Source organism: Lithobates pipiens, unplaced genomic scaffold, assembly GCF_037356315.1.
Source record: "Lithobates pipiens isolate NorthernLeopardFrog02 unplaced genomic scaffold, aLitPip1_a1.2 Scaffold_22, whole genome shotgun sequence".
Classification (NCBI taxonomy): Eukaryota; Metazoa; Chordata; class Amphibia; order Anura; family Ranidae; genus Lithobates; species Lithobates pipiens.
In genome coordinates this window covers 11,518,345-11,534,062 of record NW_027507784.1, presented here as the reverse complement: position 1 = coordinate 11,534,062, position 15,718 = coordinate 11,518,345, and the positions used below count along the sequence as shown (strand labels likewise).

At 44.9% G+C, this 15,718-nt stretch overlaps 1 protein-coding gene across 2 annotated transcripts in view; it reads left to right on the top strand.

The window, feature by feature from the left end:
• Positions 1 to 13,950, top strand: part of LOC144000371 (uncharacterized) — a 70,992-nt gene extending 57,042 nt beyond the window's left edge. For both annotated transcript variants that reach the window (XM_077494171.1, XM_077494170.1), the window contains exons 10-12: positions 5,019 to 5,376; positions 8,951 to 9,127; positions 12,799 to 13,950. In XM_077494171.1, the coding sequence (XP_077350297.1) occupies positions 5,019 to 5,376; positions 8,951 to 9,127; positions 12,799 to 13,592 (1,329 nt within the window). In that variant the 3' untranslated portion in view covers positions 13,593 to 13,950. The remainder of the gene's footprint in view (positions 1 to 5,018; positions 5,377 to 8,950; positions 9,128 to 12,798) is intronic.
• Positions 13,951 to 15,718: the final 1,768 nt, after the last annotated feature.

The window sequence follows — 15,718 nt, the reverse complement described above, 5'->3', positions numbered from 1 at the left end:
GGAGGTGGAGGCTGGCACTCAGCATCAGCAGCAGCAGTCTTGTAGAGATGATTTACAGTCCCAAGTAACACGTGGACTTGTACGTGGCTGGGAGGAGGTAGCTGCAGATCATGTTGTCCTTAGTGACCCAGAGGACTCCGGACCGAATGCCTCAGCTAACCTACGCTGCATGGCCTTCCTGATCCTGCAAAGCCTGCGGAAGGATCCTCGTATTCTTCGGATCAAGGAGAGGGACCATTACTGGCTGGCCACTCTCCTTGATCCACGGTACAAGGGTAAGGTTGCCGACCTTATCTTGCCGTCGCAGAAAGAGCAGAGAATGAGACATCTCCGGGAGGCCTTGCAGAAAGGTCTGTGCGACGCGTTCCCAGAGACTGGGAGGTTACAAACTCCTGGTCCTGGACGACGTGTTGCTGAGGCATCGGTCAGAAGGAGCGGTCGAGAAGGTGGCCCTCTGACTGATGCTTTCAGACAATTTTTTAGTCCGCAGCCCCAAGGTATGATCGGTTCCAGCACCCATCGCCAGCGTCTGATTTACATGGTGCAGGAATACCTAGGGGTAAGGTCAGATTTTGACACCTTTCCCACCGAAAATCCTCTGGCTTACTGGGTCTTGAGGATGGATCACTGGCCAGAGCTTGCACAGTATGCAATTGAGCTACTGGCCTGTCCTGCATCCAGCGTTCTTTCGGAATGTACCTTCAGTGCTGCTGGTGGCTTTGTTACCGATCACAGGGTGCGCCTGTCCAACGAATCAGTTGATCGACTGACCTTCATCAAGATGAATCAGTCTTGGATCACCCACAGCTACCAAGCACCTGAAGCTGATGTAACCGAATAATTTTTTTTGAAATACCACATCCCTTCAAGACTGCCTATGCTGATGCTGAGTGACTGTCCTGTTATGTTGATTGTCTATCCTCTTCCTCCTCCGCTGATATGTTGGAAGAACATTTCTGTTTCTGGGTGATGCCATCAGCCCAATTTTTCTGCCCCTGTTTAACAGGGGCATTTAAGTACAATTTTTGATGCAATGCTTTGCAGCAGGTCTAATTCCTGCAATAAAACTAGAGTATATGGGAGAGGTTGCAGTGTGGTGGCACCAGCACCAGTGCCTAAGGCCCAATTTTTCTGCCCCTGTTTAACAGGGACATGTAATTACAATTCTTGATATAATATTTCACAGGAGGGCCCGTTCCTGTGCCCACCCAGAGTAACTGTGAGGACTTATAGTGTTGTGGCACCAGCACCACAACCACCAAAGGTCAATTTTTCTACCACTGTTCAACAATGGCATGTAATTACAATTCTTGATATAATCGTTCACAGCAGGGCGCTCCAGCGCCCACCAAGAGTCACTTTGAGGGCTTACAATGTTGTGGCAAAACCAACACCTTGTTCCGCCATTTCTGCAGAGCATATAGGGCAGGCCCCTACTTTCAAACATCCAACTTACAAACATCTCCTACTTGCAAACGCAAGGAGACAACAGCAAGTGAGATGAAAAAATATGGACGACAAAACAAATTATACAGGGGTGATAACCCTTCCCTATGTTTTCCAAAAAGCTTAAATTTTTTTTTTTTTTTGACTGGAGCTACACTTTAAAAATGTACCAGTTGAAAATTACAAACAGATTCAACTTAACACAACAAACCTACACAGTCCCTGTCTTGTTTGCACCGCCTGTATACTGCTGTTCTGAGTATATAGGGCCTGGGGGCCACACGCATTTCCTTTTTTTAATATGGGTATGGGGTTCCCCTTAATATGCGTACAAGACCTAAAGGGGCTGGTAATGGGCAGGGAGGGCTACCCATGCCATTTTTCTCAATGATTTTCAACCATATTGCAGGAAGCAGATATAACATTAAAACCGCAAGCAGTTTTAAATGACGTTATTTCCATTTAATGTCATTTTGTGCAGGGACTGTTCTAAACACGGGAAACACGTGGCACTTCACAGGCATACTACAGACACCCCCCAGGCACCATATTTAAAGGAGTATTTCACTTTTTTTTCCACTTTAATCGTCATTAAAATCAGTGCTCCCGCCAAAACGGCCGTTTTTAAAACTTTTATTTGCATTGACCCATGTCACCTGGGGCAGGAGTCAGGTCCCCAAACCCTTTTTAGGACAGCATCTTGTATATTAGCCGTTAAAATTACCACTTTTAATTTCGAACGTTCGAGTCCCATAGACTTCAATGGGGTTCTAACGTTCGTACGAATTTGGGGTCCGTTCGAAAGTTCTGGTGCGAACCGAACCGGGGGGGTGTTCGGCTCATCCCTAATCACTGGCCAGAGCAATAATTCCAGCACCGGACCTCCTGCGTAACTCTAAACTTTAACGCGTCGCCTATGGAGATTTTTAGGCACAGTCGCTTGGCGCAATTTTAAAGCGTGACACGTTTGGTTTGTCTTTACTCAACTGAACATCATCTTTTATATTTGACCAAACGATTGGATATTATATTTTGTTTTTGCACATTAAAACTTATTAAATTGTTTTTTTTTTTAACTACTTTACGACCGGCGCACGCCGATGTACGTCCATTTTTTTGAAGAGGGATATCTCAGTAACGGAAGCAGCTGCTGCCACAACCGAGATATCTGTCTCTTCAGGTGCCGGTCGTGTGTACGATAACGGTGGTCTCTGTGGCGGGTTCACCGCAAAATCACCGTTATCGGAGGCGGGAGAGATGCCACCCCCCCTCCTGCCACTTACCGGAGCCGTCGGTAGCGGCGGAGGCGATCGGGACCTGTCATGTCTGTGGTATGGAGACGAGTGAGGCTAAGATGTCCCCCCACCCATCTCCGTACCATAGCCAAAACATCAGTTCCGCACCATACCTCTTAAAGGCACATTTTTTCAATGTGATTTTTTTGCAAATGAAATTTTTTTTTTCTTTTTGCATTTAAGTCCAAATATGAAATGTGAGGACTTTTTTGACCCCCCAGATCTCATATTTAAGAGAACCTGTCATGCTTTTTTCTATTACAAGGCATGTTTACATTCCTTGTAATAGGAATAAAAGTGATCCAATTAAAAAAAAAAAAAAAAAAAACAGTGTAAAAATAAATAAAATAAAGTAAAATAAATAAGAAAAAAAAAACACCCCGTCCCGACGAGCTTGCACGCAGAAGCGAACGCATACGTGAATAGCGCCCACATATGAAAACGGTTGTCAAACCACACATGTGAGGTATCGCCGCGATCAGTAGAGCGAGAGCAATAATTCTAGCTCCTCTGTAAGCTCTTGTACACATGGTCGGAGATTCCGACGGAATGTGTCCTATCGGACCGTGTTGTCGGATAATCCGACTGTGTGTGGTCTGCATCGGACTGTTTCCGTCTGAATATCCATCGGACCCAATTTTCCAACTTGTTGGAAATATTTTCCGACAAAATGCTCCGTTCGGACATACTCCGATTATGTGTAGAGAATTTTGATCAGACAAAGTGCCACGCATGCTCAGATCAAATTCCTACATCAAAGCTATTGGCTACTAGCCTGAACGTAGTCCCATTGCAACGAAATTACGTCATCACGTTCTGAAAGATCGGATTTTTCGACAACTTTGTCCGACCGTGTGTATGTAACAGTTTCGGACAAAATCCGACAGATTTGGTTGTCGAAATCTCCGACCGTGTGTACAAGGGCAAACACAAAGAATTTTTTAAATGTCGCTTATGGAGATTTTTGAGGGTAAAAGTTTGACGCCATTTCACGACAACTTTGAAGCGTGACATGTCGGGTATCAATTTACATGGCGTAACATTATCTTTCACAATATAAAAAAAAAAATTGGGCTAATTTTACTGCTGTCTTATTTTTTTATTCAGAAAAAAGTGAATTTTGTTCCGAAAAAAAGTGCGCTTGTAATGCCCTGTACACACGGTCGTAAATTCCGACGGAGAAGATCCGATCGGATTATATTGTCGGAAAATCCGATCATGTGTGGGCTCTGTCTGACTTTTTCTGTCGGAAATTCTGCCGGGAAAAAATTTGAGAGCGGGATCAAAAATTTTCTGACAAAAAAAAATCCAATCGGACTTTTTCTGATTGTTTGTAGAGAATTCCGACCGAACAAAGTGCCACGCATGCTCAGATCAAATTACGAGACCAAAGCTATTGGCTACTAGCCTCTACGTAGTCCTGTCGTAACGCAATGAACGTCACCATGTTTTGAATGATCAGATTTTCCGACAACTTTGTCCGACTGTGTGTGTATGCAACACCAGTTTCGGACAAAATCCGTTGGAAAAAATCTGACGGATTTTGTGGTCGGAATGTCCGACCGTGTGTATAAGGGCATTAGACTGCTGCGTAAATACGGTGTGAAAAAAAGTATTGCAATGACCACCATTTTATTCCCTAGGGTGTTAGAAAAACAAATAAACAATATATAATGTTTGGGGGTTCTAAGTAATTTTTTCGCAAAAAAAACCCCAAAAAACTGTTTTAAACATGTAAACACCGAGTCTGAAAAAGAGGCCTGGTCCTTAAAGTGGTTGTAAACCCTTACAAACCACTTTGACCTACAGGTAAGCCTAGATTAAGGCTTACCTGTAGGTCCAAGAAATATCTCCAAGAAATATCTCCTAAACCTATACGGTTTAGGAGATATTTGCCCGAAGACAGGCACCGCTGTCTACGGCGCATGCGCCGTAGACTGCGGCGCGCAGGCGCACTGAGCTGCCGCGCGTGTCGGCTCCCGTGCGCATGCGTGGGAGTGACATCATCGCCGCTTCGCTGAATGACAGCGGCGGAGCTGCGAGACCCCACCGAGAAGATGGATGCGCCGGACTACAGGGGACAGCGGTGACTTCGCTGGCTCCTGTGTCAGGTAAGTGACACATAATGGACTACTATGCGATGCGATGCGATGCATAGTAGTCCATTATGCTTTGCCTTTGCAGGGAATCAAAGAGGAAGTAACACCCATCAGGGTTTACTTCCTCTTTAAGTGGTTAAAAAAAAGCTTCAACTTATTTTTTTTTTCTTGTATCAAGTCAGGTGATTCTGAGAATATTGGCACAAAAAAGAATAATAAATGGGAATGTACGGGGCCTCCTGCAGCTGGCTCTACATCAGGCAAACCGAGTAGACCATACCGGATCGGCATCTTCTCCAGGTGCGCCGAAAGTAATTACACCTGGCTTCTTGACAGGCTGAAGGCACCGGACCGCAGGAGATCGCTTGACATCAAAGCGGTCTGCATAACCAATGATTATAAGACGTTCAGTTCAGGACTGGAAACGTGCCAGTTTGGTATTCTGTATCACACGCTAAAGCATGGAAGACTCAACATCACCGACGTCGCAAACTCCCTGTATGACGGCGAGCTCCGGAACATGTCACATTCCCTGGGTGAGTGCTCATTATCTTAGCAAAATGTTAAGGATGTTCTTACCACCGAGTCCCTCATGCTTATCCAACCTTAAAGACCTACCATTCATTATAGTAGGGCTAAAGTATTGATTTATACAGTAAATCCTTGGATTGGGAGCATAATTCGTTCCCGGGAAACATGCTTGTAATCCAAAGCGCTCGTATATCAAAGCGAATTTCCCCATAAGAAATCATGGAATCTCAGTTGCTTCGCTCCACGCCCATTTCTTCATAGGTCCTTCAGTTTATAGTCCGTATAAAAAGATTATAGCGATGTGTAACCGTAAAAAGTCCATCCACAAATGGAAGCCTCCACAAGGGGATTATGCCCCGCACACACGAACGGATTTTCCCTCTGAAAAATCTTGGATGGTTTTTCCGACAGAATTCCGCTCAAGCTTGTCTTGCCTACACACAGTCACACAAACGTCCTCGGAACTTTCGACCATCAAGAACGCGGTGATGTACAACACTACGACGAGCTAAAATGAGGTTCAATGCTTCCGAGCATGCGTGGAATTGTTTCCGAGCATGCGTGGAATTGTTTCCGAGCATGCGTAGGAATTGGTACAGAAGATTGGGATTTCCGATCGAAACTTTTTCCGACCGAAAAATAGAGAACCTGCTCTCAATCTTTTGCTGGCTGGAATTCCGCCAGCAAAAGTCAGATGGAGCGTACACACACGGTCGCACTTTCCGACCAAAAGCTCTCATCGGACTTTTGCTGGTGGAATGTCCGATCCTGTGTATGGGGCATTAGAAGCAAAATCCAGCATGCGCTACAGAGTATAAAAGAGGAGAGAGGCGCCTCTAAGTGTAGCAATATGGTTACATTTCATGAAGGTACAACATTTGGTAACTCACATGGTTGATAATTAAAACAGGCACATCTAAGTGTGCAGGCATCCGGGGTAAAGCTGTCCGCATAGACCATCCCCGCGGCGGCTCTCACTGCTGTCAGTCTGCAATCGTGACCGGGAAGACTACCCTGCAGTACAGTGATCTGAAAGTGAGCCTTGAACCGCTCGTGGAGCGCAGCGTAGAAGGGATGACACTGATGGTGGTGCGGAGGATGGTCTATGTGGACAGCTTTAACCCGGATGCCTGCATACTTTTTAATCATCAACCATGTGAGTTGCTAAATGTGGTACCTTCAATAAATGTATCCAGATTTCTACACTTAGTGGCGCCTCTCTTCTCTTTTATACTCAGTTGTGACATGACGCTACTTGTATATCAAGACATCGCTTGTATATCAAGTAAAAAATTATTTAAAAATGTTGCTTGTCTTGCAAAACGCCCTCAAACCAAGTTACTCTCAATCCAAGGTTTTACTGCACATATATATATATATATATATATATATATATATATATATATATATTTATTATACATACATATACACACATCCGGACCCGTACCCATATGTTGTTGGACTTTGGGTGGTTATACTGGGTTGATGCCTACAGCTGTAGGTATCACCCCAATGCTGTTTTTTTTAGAGCCGTCAGTCAGCTCTCTTGTAAAAGCAAACCTAGCAGCTAACTAGCCTCCGAATTGCTTTTATAAGCAGTGGGAGGGAACCTGCTGCCTTCCGCTACTTTCTCCCCGGCTCTCCCGTCCCACTGGGAGACCAAAAACGACCAGCCTGCGAATGCGCTGACTGATTGGAGAGACAAACATTACCCAGATCGGCTTTGATTGGCTCTGGACTGTGGAAACCTGGAAGCGATGATCTGACAGTTTGAGTGAACAGTGCCCCATCTTTGATATTAGAGGGAAGAATTATGCCCCATTGTTGGTGGCATTTGGAGTAATAGTGCCCCAAGGGCTGGATAAAGGCAAGCAAGTTTGGAGACCACTGGTGTAAAGGATTAAGAACAGCTTGAGTCTCTATGTGTCAGAAACCATGAAATCAGGCCGAGACAGAAGTACAGTTAAATCACACTTGTTTAATAATAAAAATAAAAAAAACAAACGTAGTCAAAACAGCCAGAGTTCAGTAACCGGAATGAATAGTCACCCAAGCCAGAAGTCAGGGATCAATATAGTGGAACAGCAAGCAGGATCTGGAGCCAGAATGGATGTCAGCAAAGCAAGTCTTGAACAGGATCACAGAAGATAGTTTCTGGGATGTGACCAAGGCGAAGGCAGAGATCCTCTGGACTGGACGGCTTAAAGAGGGAGTCCACCCGAAACTTTTTTATTAAAAGCCAGCAGCTACAAATACTACAGCTGCTGACTTTTAATAAATGGACACTCGCCTTTCCTGGAGTCCAGCGATGTCGGCAGCCGAGGGCGATCAATTGCTCGGCTCTCGGCTGCTGCCGCCCCCATTCTAGGTGAGGGAATCAGGAAGTGAAGCATTGCGGCTTCACTTCCCTGTTCCCTATTGCGCATGCGCGAGCCGTGTAGCGCAATGAGAATGCTCCGCACTGTCTCTGGGACCCATGTGTCCCCCAGAAGACAGTGCGGCAGGACAGGAAGAGGCTTATGGCTCTGTCTTATACAGGTATCTGCACCCCCTCCCCCCTGAAAGGTGCCAACTGTGACACCGGAGGGGGGGAGGGTTTCAATGAGCGGAAGTTCCACTTTAGGGTGGAACTCCGCTTTAAGTAGGCAGGACTTAAGAGCAGTATAACATCAACAGCTGAGTAATTGTGGAAAGAAAGGAGCTGGCAATTAGCCGACAGCTGAGTGAGTGGCCAGCTCAGAGAAGGTGATATTTTGACCCCCCCCCCCCCATCCAAATATGTTGGATGTTTTGTGTTTTCCTGCTGTGAACTAATTTCATCATTAAAAGATTTTAGACTCTTGGACATTTGTTTGGCACGCTCTTTTAGACTGCATATATGGGGAATTTATCAAATGTGGGTCAGCCTCTCCCCAATGAGAGTCCATGTTTTGTTGAGAGCTGCCAAACCACAGGTACTATGACCGGCGTTAATTTGACTGACCCCACTTAAAAATGATATATAATATCGAATGCCTTGTTTTTACCTTTCTTTAGCCTAACATTATTCCATGTACACACATGGTCGGAATTTCCGACAACAAATGTTCGATGGGATCTTGTTGTCGTAAATTCCGACCATGTGTAGGCTCCATCAGATATTTTCCTGGTCGGAATTTCCGACAAACAAAATTTGAGATTTGGATTCCAAATTTTCAGACAACAAAATCCGTTGTCGGAAATTCCGATCATGTGTAGACAATTCCGACGCACAAAATTCCACGCATGCTCAGAATCAAGCAGAAGAGCCGCACCGGCCATTGAACTTCAATCTTTTCGGCTCGTTGTACGTCACCGCGTTCTTAACGTTCGGAAATTTGAGCCAACATCTGTTGGGAAAAAAAAACATGGATTTTGTTGTTGGAAATGTCCGATCGCGTGTGAACGCGGCATTAGTGCGATCCCAGGGCCAGAACGCTTCGGGGTCCCAGACCAGGTGTTCCTTTTATACTTTAAATTGAGATCCGTGCTAATAACTTTGGGGTTTTTTTTTTTACGTCTTTCTAAATATAATGAAACGCGTTTTGTTCTCTATTCCAGGAAGAGAAAACGTGGTTGTGGTAGCGGATGACTTGAAGAGCAACAAGCCTGAAGAGAAGGAAGAGATACTGGAAAATCAGCCCAGTATTCCTACCTATGCCAAGGATTTGTTTCTATTCACAGAAGAAGAGAAATGCGTGGGGAGACTGGAGGCAATAAGAGAAATCATACAGAGAAGTGAGTTTTCAGATGTAATCGCTTATATAGTTAGTTACATAGTTAGTCAGGTTGAAAAAAGACACAAGTCCATCCAGTTCAACCATAAAAAAATAAATAAATAAAATAAAAAATATCATACAATCCCATATACCCAATCCTATTCCCACAGCTGATCCAGAGGAAGGCGAAACCAGATCCAGTATCCAGTTCAACCATTAAAAAAAAATAAAAAAATAAATAAAAAATATCATACAATCCCATATACCCGATCCTATACCCACAGCTGATCCAGAGGAAGGCGAAACCACCCCCCCCCCCCCCCCCCAAAAAAGAAAGATTCAATTTGCTAAAGCAATCCAGCAGCTAATTATTTATATAACCAGATCCAGTATCCAGTTCAACCATTAAAAAAAATAAAAAAAAATAAATAAATGAAATAAAATATAACATACAATCCCATAAAATCAATTCTATACCCACAGCTGATCCAGAGCAGGACGACCCCCCCCCCCCCCCCCCCTGAAAAGCAGGATCCATTTTGCTACAGCAATCCAGCAGCTAATTATTTATATAACCAGGTCCAGTATCCAGTTCAACCATTAAAAAAATATTTTATTAATTTATTAACTTATTTAAAGTATATCATACAATCCCATATACCCAATTCTATACCCACAGCTGATCCAGAGGAAGGCAAACCCCCCCGGTCCTTAAGTGGGTAAGAAATGTGTTGTTTTTTTTTTCCCCCTTGTCTCATTAGTCACAATCCCGTATACATGTGTATGTGATAAAAACAAATCAATATAAGGGCAGCGATGTGCTTACCAATCAATACATAAATCTGAATAGATAACAAAATGCTAAATCAATAGTGACAGCTTATATGATATCAATATAATATCAATTTACTGAGCAAAAAAAAAAAAAAACATGCAGTTATTGGTGTTAAAAAAAGGAAATACAGTATAATCCTTGTGTGACGTGAGCCCATCAACGAATCACGAAAATGAGGACTTCTTGATCCAATTCCTCCATTTGTACTGCAAAAACCAAATGATGTACCACCCCACTGGTGCTCCCCCTCCCCCTCCCCTGGTAGATGTATCCTCACCTCGACCTGTGTGACCTCACAATTAAGCTTGGTCAAACACACCCAGCCCCACGGCCACCCCCCCCGGTCGGTTGAGGTCACAGGCACCGCCCACCCCACCTGTTGGTCGGTCAGCCCTGCACTTACCCCATCTAGGTCGCAGGCAGCGCCTTCGCTAGTCAGCGTCTCCTCCTCCTGGTGGCTTACGGCGGCTTCCCCTGCTTCTCCTATTCCTCGGCGGCCAATAGGATTGCTTCTCCTCTCGGTCAGTCGGGTGAGTGGTCTCAGGACCCACGTCTTGAGCCTAATTTGTTATTGTAACACAACTGGGTGGGCCGGGGGGCCCATTCCACCCCTTTTTTGAAGCCTATTAGAGCCTCTAATCCGGCATCCCGCATGTAGATTAGGGGGCCGGGTGCATGGATTAGGCCCCTGAGCCCCGCATTACGGGCCGCCACTGGTCAAACAGCACTTGTTAGCCTCTCCAGGGCTAAATCAAGTTGATCTAGATCTCCAGAATCCTGTACTCTTCCATAAAGTAGCTTTCCCGTCAGTAGATAATATCAGGGTACATATGGGTAAAGAAAGGCTACAATAGTGCTTGTATCATTAAACAATGACTTTATTTATACATGTATTAACTACTTTCAGCCCCGGACCATTTTGCTGGCCAAAGACCAGAGCACTTTTTGCGATTCGGCACTGCGTCGCTTGAACTGACAATTGCGCGGTCGTGTGATGTGGCTCCCAAACAAAATTGACGTATTTTTTTTCTCCACAAATAGAGCTTTCTTTTGGTGGTATTTGATCACCTCTGCGGTTTTTATTTTTTGCACTATAAACAAAAATTGAGCGACAATTTTGAAAAAAAACATATTATTTTTTACTTTTTGTTATAATAAATATCCCCCAAAAATATATAAAAAAAACATTTTTTTCCCTCAGTTTAGGCCGATACGTATTCTTCTACATATTTTTGGTAAAAAAAATCGCAATAAGCGATTATTGATTGGTTTGCGCAAAAGTTATAGTGTTTACAAAATAGGGGATAGTTTTATGCCATTTTTTTTATTATTATTTTTTTTTTACTAGTAATGGCGGCGATCAGTGATTTTTATTGTGACTGCGACTTTATGGCGGACACATCGGACATTTTTGACACATTTTTGAGACCATTGTCATTTATACAGCAATCAGTGCTATATAAATGCAGTGATTCCTGTGTAAATGACACTGGCAGTGAAGAGGTTAACCAGTGGGTGGCAGTGTAGGGGTTAAGTATTCCTTGTGGGGTGTGTTACTAACTGTGGGGGGCTAGGTTTTGTGTTAGTGAACACTGATCTCTGCTCCAATCACATGGAGCAGAGATCAGCGTCACTTGTTGCTAGGCAGAACGGGGAGATGCTGTTTATAATGGCATCTCCCCATTCAGCCTCCCATGAGACGATCACAGGTATCCCCGTGGCGATCGAGTCCGCGGGACCCTCAACTGGACTCACGGCGGTCCCGACCGGCACAAGAGCGTGCCGCTGGCGGCACGTACGCGATGGCAGGGCGGCATATAAAAATGGACGTATCTGTATGCCGATATGCCTGCCCGTGCCATTCTGCCGACGTACATCGGCGTGCGCTGGTCGGGAACTGGTTAAAAATTGAGTGCTCACATAGTGCTGGTGCTTCCAGTGCACCAGAATCTAACAGACGTGAGTGTTACATGTTCCCCCAAAGCCACATACACCGCTATCTTCCCACAGACTACTTTATCCTCGTAAGGGTCCCTTCACCATCCTCGCCCCTCCCCTACGCGTGTCGACACAGGGTCACGTGTCCTTCCACAGGGGAATTATACTCAGTATTAGCCCTTGTACACACGGTCGGACATTCACAAGGACGGAAAATGTCTGATCTGACCACGTTGTCGGATAATCCGACCCTGTGTGGGCTCCACTGGACTGTTTCCTTCGGAATATCCGACCAACAAAGTTTTAGAGCAGGGCTATAAACTTTTCCGACAACATGGTCCACTTGGACTTTGTCTGATCGTTTGTAGAGAATTCCGATTGGACAAAGTGCCACGCATGCTCAGATCAAATTCCTAGACCAGAGCTATTGGCTACTAGCCTGAACGTAGTCCCGTCGTAACGAAATAACGTCATCACGTTCTGAACGATCGGATTTTCCGACAACTTTGTCTGACCGTGTGTATGCAACAGTTTCCGACAAAATCCGTCGGACAAAATCCAACGGATTTGGTTGTCAGAATGTCCGGCCCGTGTGTACAAGGGCTTAGAGAAGCTTCAGAGTGAAAGGTGAGTTTGTTCTGCTGGAGATGACAAAAATAAATAAAGTCTGTTGATTTTCCTTGCATGGGCAAAACACGGGTCTAATTTGATACATCCGGCTCCTGCCCATCAGTTTACACAGTGCCACACCCACTGCAAGTCTGATTTCAATTGACATGTGACGATTTGTAATAAAAAAACGAATTTCAGGTAACTGCACCAGATGGACTGAGCAATGATTTAATGACTGTTGAGAATAAAAGCATAGCTAGATAGATAGATCTAATCTTCCATCTTTCTTCCTTCTTTTTATTCAGGTCAAGCCAAACACAACGGCCAAGACACAGAGCATCAAGCAGCACCTTCCAGAGAAAGGGAATCCTCAGTGAAAACTCGCGGATATTGTGTTGAGGTTTTTGAGAACAGAATAACATCAGATCAAGTGTCCACCGAGAATTCTTCACCTTCCTGTTCAGGATCTGTTGACGGTCAGATTACATCCCAGAACAGTGATACCGCAGAACCGCAACCTAAGAGATCCAGGACATTGTCCAGTGAGAGAACCAATTCCATGGACGAAACACGTTCGATTGCAGAAGCTCCCTCTCCTGACTTGCTCAGTGCCCCCAACAAGAAAAGGAACGATTCGCAGCAGGAAAACCGAGAACCAAGACAAGTCGCACTTTCCCAAGAAGAGAAGGAGATCAAAGAACTAGAGAACTCACTCCGTTTATTGACTTGGTCAGTAGAAAAGATGAAGAACATAATCCAGAGGGAAGAAGGAAACATTGATGGGCATGGGGAGGAGACAGGGGAGAGAGAGAATTTGCTACAATGGCGAGAAACCAAAGGGGAAGAAATAGGAATGAATGTATTACCCCAGGAGGGAGAGGAAGGGGGACATGGCCATGAGACTCCACCTCAAGGACACGAGAGATTTCCAGAGAAAGGACATCATTTGAAAGAACATCTGCAGAAAACAGAAGATTTGAATGAGCTACTAACCAAAATTCAGGACATTATAAATGAGAAGGATCGCAAATTACAGAGGCAGAGTGAGGAGATAAAGAGTTGTCAAAATTTTCCTAGTAGATGCAAATGCCAGGAATAGTGAAGAGTACAGTAGATGTGATGGGTCCTCACCATCCAGGCTCTGAACTCCAACCAAACACCCAAATAAAATGCCCATACGGGGGGGGGGGGGCAGTTTTAATTACAAAGTGTTTGTCTATACTCTATGTCCATCCAGTCCTAATATTTAAAAAAAAAACTCAGTTACACAGTACAGCCCTGTAGGGAAGGGAATACCACCGCTTCAGGTAGGTCAGCCGAAAATGAAACCTCTTCTCCAGTTTAGAAGCCACAGGTGCTGGCAATGCATACAGCAATGAAATAGGAAGAAATTCTGGACAGCCGCACTCAACAAATTGCCTTTTATTCAAGAAACAGGATCGAAAAATACATGCCACAGCAGAACGGACATATGAACCGATGCGTTTCATACTACAAACAGTGCTTAATCATAGCTATAAGCGATGTTTGTAGTGTGAAACGCGTCAGTTCATCCATCCGTTCTGCTGTGGCTTGTATCTTTTGGTCCTGTTTCTTGAATAAGAGGCAATTTTTGGAGTGTGGCTGTCCAGAATTTCTTCCTATTTCAGTACGGTCCTGTAAGACAGACAGGAGAGCTTATTTTTTTATGCTGCAGTTAAACAATAACTCCACTTTTCTTTAGCAAAATAACAAAAACAAACAAACAGTCTCCTTCTGAAGAAATAGTTGTCTGTTTATGCAGACTGATTCTGAATGGAAGGGCCTGGTTCATTGTAATCACCCGGTGCTCTCTCAGTTTTCTGATGAGAAAAGCAGCAGGATCCCCTTAAAGGGCTACTAAAGCCTATTTTTGTTCTTTAACCACTTGCTTACTGGGCACTTAAACCCCCCTCAGTCCCAGACCAATTTTCAGCTTTCAGCGCTGATGCACTTTGAATGACAATTGCGCGGGCATACAACACTGTACCCAAATGAAATTTTTATCATTTTTTTCCCACAAATAGAGCTTTCTTTTGGTGGTATTTAATTACAGCTGGGAGATTTATTTTTTGCTAAACAAACAAAAAAAGATGCAAAATAAAAAAAAATAAAAAAATTATGTTTAATAGTTTGTTATAAAATTTTGCAAACAGGTAATTTTTCTCCTTCATTGAAATGCGCTGATGAGGCGGCACTGGTGGGCACTGATAGGCGGCACTGGTGGGCACTGATAGGCACAGTTAAGGCGACACTAATAGGCACAGATAAGGTGGCACGGATAGGCACAGATAAGACAGCACTGATGGGTGGCACTAAGGGGCACTGATAGATGGGACTGATGGGCACTGATAGGTGGCTCTGATAGGTGGCTCTGATAGGTGGCACTGCTGGGCACTGATGGGCGGCACTGATGGGCACTGGTAGATGACACTGATGGGCACGGATATGTGGCACTGAGGTGAAGCAATGTTTTTGAGGCAGATTGTGGGCACTGATAGGTGGCCCTGTGGGCACTGATGTATGGCACTGTGGGTACTGATGTATGGCACTGTGGGAGTTTTATTTTTTGCTAAACAAACAAAAAAAAAAAAATAAATAAAAAAAAAAAAATCATGTTTTAATAGTTTGTTCTAAAAAGATGGCACGGATGGGTGGCACGGATGGGCACTGATAGGTACCACTGATAGGTGGCACTGATAGGTGGCTCTGATAGGTGGCACTGCTGGGCACTGATGGGCGACACTGCTGGGCACGGATGGGAGGCACTGCTGGGCACGGATGGGAGGCACTGGGGTGCAGCACCTTTGAGGCAGATTGTGGGCACTGTGGGTGGCACTGTGGGTGGCACTGCTGGGTGGCACTGTGGGCACTGCTGGGTGGCACTGTGGGCACTGCTGGGTGGCACTATGGGCACTGCTGGGTGGCACTGCCGGGGGGCACTTACTTTTATTCAGGATGGCACTGCGGGGGGCAGGTGGGCACTGGCAGGGGGCAGATGGTCGCTTGAATTGCTGGCCGTGATCGGGACTGATGTCCCGATCACGGCCGCCGGTGATCGGCTTTTTTTTTTTCTCCTCGCGCTGTCAGCGCGAGGAGGAATACTAGCCGATTACCGGCTCCGTTATATCACATGATCAGCTGTCATTGGCTGACAGCTGATCATGTGATAAGGGGTCAGGATCGACCCCTTGCACGGATCGGTGA